Below are 6,763 nucleotides of genomic sequence, written 5' to 3'. Positions count from 1 at the left end.
GAGATAAATTAAATCACTCCTTAAACCAAGCTTCTCAAACAATGTCGTCTTCTTCAAGTAAAACCTTTTTCCTTTTAGTCATACATTTGTAATATTAATCTATTTGTTGCTTTATTAGTTATAAAATATTGTTTTTGACAGGTTGTGTTATTTCCTCTAACATCATCCCTAATACAACATCAAATTTTAGCGGTTCTGTTTCTAACTACATAAACTCTGGAAGTACGTCATCAAAAAGGCGTGTTGGAAGACCAAGGAAAACAACCAATACTACTCCTATACCTATGCAGCAGTTAAACGATTTTGAGTTTGTTGTTGATGTTTTTAAAGGCATATCAACAAGTTATTATTTAATACATTATATAATTTTACATTAAATATTATATATCTTGGTCATAAACTTATATGTCTCATTTATTGTATGGATTACGTTGATCATGGTGATCAAAGTTTCAAATGTGAGTCTTGCAACGCGTGCTTGTGGGAAGTTGAATCTAGGAGAGGAAAAAAAACTGCCGATACAACATTCTCTTTATGTTGTCGCAATGGAAATGTTAAACTTCCTGATTTAAAGCAACCTCATGAAACATATGTAAAGTTATTTCATGGTGAAGATCCTCTAAGCAAGTATTTTTTGAAAAATATTAGACGATTCAATTCTATGTTCTCCTTTACATCAATGGGTGGAAAAATTGACAAGTCCATTAATAGAGGAAACGCTAATTACACGTTTAGACTTGGTGGAGAAAACTACCATTCTATAGGAAGTCTTCTTCCCTTAGATGGTAACGAACCTCAGTTTGCTCAACTATACATTTATGATACGGAGAACGAAATATCAAACCGACAACGAGTTTTTGGGTAAGGCATACTTTTAAACATTCTATGTTTTTCAATTTTAAATCAATTAATTTTTTATCATATATTTCCTTTATATTAATGTTAAAGTTTATTTGTTTGTCTTACAGTGAATCATCTTCAGATGCCGAAAATTACGAAAATTATATCATTAATTATCTAAAGGAAATGTTAGACTCACAAAATCCATTGGTTCAGGCATATCGTATGGTATGTGATACTTTTAAAGAAAATCCTCAGATTGATTTTAAGCTCCGCATTATTGGAACAAGGAAATACGATGTTAGGACTTATAACTTACCAACGGCCTCTGAGGTTGCCGCTCTTATTGTTGGAGATATTGGTGATGCAATGGACAAGAGAGATATAATAGTTAACTCCAGGTCTGGTGGTCTTTGACGAATTAGTGAACTTCATCCTTCTTATACTCCTCTACAATTTCCTTTGCTTTATCCTTTTGGTGAGGATGGTTATAAAGTAGACATTCCTCACAGGAATGTCGATCCTTCGTCTACGGCTGCCCGTAAAAAGTGCACGATGCGAGAGTTCTTTGCATATAGGTTACAAGATAGGCCGAACCAATTCTCACTACCCTTAAATGGAAGAAGGCTTTTTCATCAGCTTTTGGTTGACAAATATACCATGGTTGAGAGTCAAATGTTGCATTTTATACGTGAAAAACAGAGTTAACTTAGGTCTGACACCTATGAAAGCCTTCAGAACCTTAAGACGGTAGGAAATTCAGATGTTTCAACATCTGAGCAGCGTGTAATTCTTCCGTCATCTTTTACTGGTGGAAATATATGATGCAAAATTACTTGGACGCTATGTGCCTTTGTAGATGGTACAGTTATCCAAATTTTTTCTTAACCATTACGTGCAATCTCGGTTGGCCAGAAGTAAAACGTTTTTTAAAGGATACCAATTTAAATTCTGAAGACAGGCCAGATATACTATGTCGGATTTTTAAAATGAAGCTTGATTCAATGATTAAGTTGTTGAAGGATAAGGCTTTGTTTGGAAAAATTAAAGCAGGTTCGGTTCCCTATTTAATATTTTTTTATATATTTTGTTTACTGTTTGTTAAAGATATTTATTTTATTTAATTTTTGCTAATTTGTTTGTTTGATTCCAAATGCAGCCGTTTACACAATTGACTTTCAGAAACGTGGTCTGCCTCATGCCCATATTTGCCTATTCATTGCTCCAGAGAATAAAATTCACAATCCGTCCCATATAGATAAATTTATTTCAAGTGAAATTCCTGACAAGGTCACTGAACCAGACCTATACCAGCTTGTGTCAGATCATATGCTTCATGGTCCTTGTGGTGAGGCTAATCCGAGCTGTAGCTGCATGATTGATAGAGAATGTTCAAAAAAATTCCCAAAACGATTTCAAAATGAGACAAGTATAGATTCCAACGGTTTTCCGCTTATAAAAGAAGAGACAATGGATGTTACGTCGTTAAGAAAGGTATAAATTTAGATAATAGAAGTGTTGTGCCTTACAACAAAATTCTTTTACGAAAGTATCAAGCCCATATAAATATCGAGTGGTGCAATCAAGAAGGATCAATCAAGTATTTAATTAAATATATAAATAAGGGTCCAGATCGAGCTACAATTTCCCTTGTCCAAAATAACACCGCCGACAATGAAGATCCTCAAGTAGATGAGATTAAAGCTTTTTATGATTGTAGATATCTTTCTGCATGTAAGGCTGCTTGGAGAATATTTGCTTTTGATGTTCATTACATGGTCCCGGCTGTTACGAGACTTCCTTTTCATTTACCTGGTCAACAACAAGTAATTTATGGCCCTGAGGAAGATATTGAAGATGTTCTTACCAAGACTTCCAATTCAGTTTCAATGTTTACTGGTCGGATGGAAGCAAATAGAAACTACGAGCATGTAAAGAGGCTATCATATGCTGAGTTTCCAACACAGTTTGTATGGAAAAAAACATCACCACCAAAATGGGTAGAAAGGCAAAGTGGGTTTGCTATTGGTAGAATTCATGCCGTTCCCGCATCATTTGACGAGGCATACTACTTAAGAATACTTTTAAACAAGGTTAAAGGACCGAAATGTTTTGAAGATATTCGAACAGTAGATGGTTTTGTTTGTGATTCTTTTAGAGATGCATGTTATAGAAGAGGGCTTTTAGACGATGATAAGGAGTACATAGAAGCAATTGAGGAAGCAGGCCATACCGCAAACGGATATTATTTAAGAAATTTGTTTGCAACAATGCTTATAACATCCTCCTTATCAAGACCTGATTACGTTTGGGATAATACATGGCAATTTTTAGTCGACGGGATTCTTTATCATTAACAAAAGAAACACAAGAATCCAGGTTAGTTTTGTTATATGTGTGAACTTGTCTTTTTGTAGTTTAGTATAAGGTAGATTTTTTTTTTCAGGTTTTTCTTTTTTTCAGGTTTGTCTCTTAGTGACGAGCAACTGAAGAACTTGGCATTACTTCAGATTGAGGAGTTTTTGGTATCAAACAATTCATCTCTATGTAGGTTTTCACACATACCTTTTCCAGATCAGGAATCTGTGTCTACGTCAATGAATCCTCTTATAATGGAAGAATTATCTTATGATAAGGATTCTTTGTCAAATGATTTTAAGCTTTTGTACACATCTCTAACTGATGAACAAAAAAGTGTTTACAACTAAATATTCAACTCCGTGAAACGTAAAAAAGATGGTGTTTTTTTCGTGTATGGTTACGGCGGTACTGCCAAAATATGCTTATGGAAAACTTTATCTGCCTCAATTCGGTCAAAGGGATAAATTGTTCTTAATGTTGCTTCAAGTGGAATATCATCTTTATTATTAGAAGGCGGTAGAACGGCTCATTCCAGATTCCTTATTCCAATCAATCTTACCAAGGACTCCCAATGTCAGGTAACTATTATAAATTTCATTAAGTCTAGTTTATTTCACATTTAAATTTATGTTTTTAAATTATTTTATTGAATATAATGTTGACATATTCAATATTTTCAGGTTAATGGAAATACAGATGATTTTGAGTTATTGAAGAAAACATCATTAATAATTTGGGATGAAGCTCCCATGATTCATAAACATGCATTCGAAGTGTTGGACAGAACTCTAAAAGATGTTATGAACGTTGATTTGGGCAACACTTCTGGATCATTGTTTGGAGGTAAGGTAGTTGTTCTTGGAGGTGATTTCAGACAGATTTTACCTGTTGTACAGAATGGAACAAGAAACGATTGTGTGAACGCCACAATTAGTTCTTCTTACATATGGTCAAATTGTAAGGTTTTGAAACTAACTAAGAACATGAGGTTGATTGTTGGTTCTCAAATGTCAAATACTTTAGAGATTAAACAATTCGCTGATTGGTTGTTGGATATTGGTCAAGGTAATCTTGGTGGTCCTAATGATGGTGAAGCAACTATATCAATTCCAGAGAATCTTCTAATAAAAGATTCCCTTGATCCTATGTCTGATTTAATAGACTTTGTTTATCCTTCTATGTTAGATAGGTTTAATGATCTTACTTACTTTCAAGAATAGGCGTTGCTTGCTCCCTTAAATGATGTGGTTCAAGATATTATGTAAGGCCCCGTTACCGGTGCCTCACTTTAACGTTGGATTTACTCATAAACGCGGTTCTAAATATCAGAGTTAATAAAAAATTTCGCGGAATAATATAAAAGTCAACAATTCATTACAACATCCATAACGTGTCTTTAAGAAACATAACATAAAACATAGCATTTCAAACATCACGACAATCTCCAGATGCCAGCCTCTTCGGATCCTGCCATGTGTCTTCCTCAAGCCAACTGCCTCAGTCGATTAGCCTGCGTGCATACTAAAAGTCAGCTAAGCTGAGTGAGTTCTAGTTAATAATACAACATACAATACATTCACATACTAGCATATGCACCCGGAGGTACATACCTTCATATCTTCTTACACACTTACTTACATACGTACTTTCATTCTTTCTTTCGTACTTACTTACATACTTTCATTCATACATATACGTTTTAAAGAGCATTCCGCCCAATAACCTTCGCCGATATTATTAGGGTCGGTTCCCTACGTTCGCCGATATTATTAGGGCCGGTTCCCTACATTCGCCGATACTATTAGGGCCGGTTCCCTTCATTCGCCGACATTATTAGGGTCGGTTCCCTACATTCGTGCTACTATAACATACCTGTCATTTACATACTTTCCTTGACAATATGTGCAATCTCCGAAGAGCGTTCACGTACCATCAGCATTTCATACATACATTGTTCATACATTATACATATTCATACATACGTCATTCATACATCATGCATATCAATCATACCTTTAACTAACCCTTGACGGCACATGCAATATCCGAAGAACGTTCACGCACCGTCAAGCAATCGTCATACATAAATCATACAAAGCATACACTTACCACCTAAGGTAAGTGTATTGACTATCACATCGAGTATGCACACAGCCCCGAAAACATAACAAGGAAGTGGGGCTAGAAACTCACCTCAATGTGGTTGCGTTCACCGTTTACGGTTATTCCCTTCTTGAGCTGTGCACGACTAACTATATAATAATTATACGTATCAATAAACTATCACTACACATATCGTCTTTCTAGTTTAATTATTATTCTCAACGAACGGGGGTCCGGGGGCAGCGCCCCTGGCAGTGGGGTTCTAGGGGCGGCAGCCCCTAGCGGGGTCCAAGGGGCAGAGCCCCTGGCTGGGGTTAAGCTTGGAAAAATTTTATTTTCATTAACTGTCTTAACACATTTTACATTAGGATTTTGAATTATTAAATAATTTGCTACTTAAAGTCAAAGGGCTTCTTTGTAATTAAATCATTCTTTTCTAAGTCCAGGGACTGTTATTGCCATTTTGTTAAACTTCTAATTCGTTACAGGTTCTTAACGAATTGTGTTATCTTAACGAACTGATCCATGCAGCGAATTGAACCCTTTAACGAACTGGTTATTAAGCGAACTGGATCTTATAACGAATCAGTCCATAACGAACTAGTCCTGGTAACGAAGTGGTCCATCCAATTAGTTATCTTTTCTAACGAATGACTATAACGAATCCGTCATCTTTTCCTTAACGAATCTGGACGCGAACTAAGGCCAGTTCGTTATTCTTTCCTCAGCGAATCAACTTAACGAATTGAACACGAATTGTAGCTAGTTCGTTATGTTCCCATAGACGAACCAGCTAGCGAATCAACTTTAATTCGTTAAATTCCCGTAGCGAACTAGGGTTAAGTCAGGGAATGTCAGAACATTCCCTGACATCCTCGTATTAACTTTTCCGGCGCCGCCGCCGGAAAACCGCGAACACATCGGAAAAACGAGTTTTAACTCGTTATTCACCATTTTTCGTCCCGTTCGATCTAGATCTGAGCTAGGGTGACCCCTAAGCTCATCAGAGGTTCGGTATATACCCGATTCCACCGGATCTCGTGACTTAAACGGTTTAACGGTGTCGGCTCGTCGTTTCGTGACTATATCTAACAGGTTAAGCTCATACAATATTAAACTATCATTACCTCGGGTCGGTGCTCGGATTCTTTCTTGGTTTCGGCTAGAGAGAGACTAGAGAGAGAGAGAGAGCTTAGGTGTGTGTGTGAGAGGTGTATGGAATATGTGTAAAATGAGGGAATTAATGGTGATTATGGTTTATATATTTAGGGATCATGGGCTTAAACCCATGGTCTCTCCTCTTTCTTTTCATAACCCAAGTCCATAACCCATATCCATTCACCCAACACTAGCCCAACTCGTATTCTATTCATCTAAACCGATAACGACCCACTATAAAATAAACGAAATTTATTTTATTAATATAACCAAAAGTAGGATGTTACATATTAATGATCGT

At 36.2% G+C, this 6,763-nt stretch overlaps 1 protein-coding gene across 1 annotated transcript; it reads left to right on the top strand.

Moving 5' to 3' along the window:
* The first annotated feature begins 679 nt into the window (after positions 1–679).
* LOC143529741 (uncharacterized) lies at positions 680–4,421 on the top strand. Its single transcript, XM_077025467.1, has 6 exons — positions 680–861; positions 969–1,241; positions 2,561–3,163; positions 3,287–3,505; positions 3,689–3,779; positions 3,882–4,421. The coding sequence occupies exons 1-6, from the start codon at positions 680–682 to the stop codon at positions 4,419–4,421; spliced, it is 1,908 nt and encodes a 635-aa protein (XP_076881582.1).
* Positions 4,422–6,763: the final 2,342 nt, after the last annotated feature.

The sequence above is a fragment of the Bidens hawaiensis genome, unplaced genomic scaffold (assembly GCF_021521415.1).
Source record: "Bidens hawaiensis isolate Kalapana, Puna unplaced genomic scaffold, B.hawaiensis_p1.1 tig00000636_1, whole genome shotgun sequence".
Classification (NCBI taxonomy): Eukaryota; Viridiplantae; Streptophyta; class Magnoliopsida; order Asterales; family Asteraceae; genus Bidens; species Bidens hawaiensis.
Note: the sequence above shows the minus strand (reverse complement) of the source record. Positions and strands in the feature narration are given on the sequence as shown.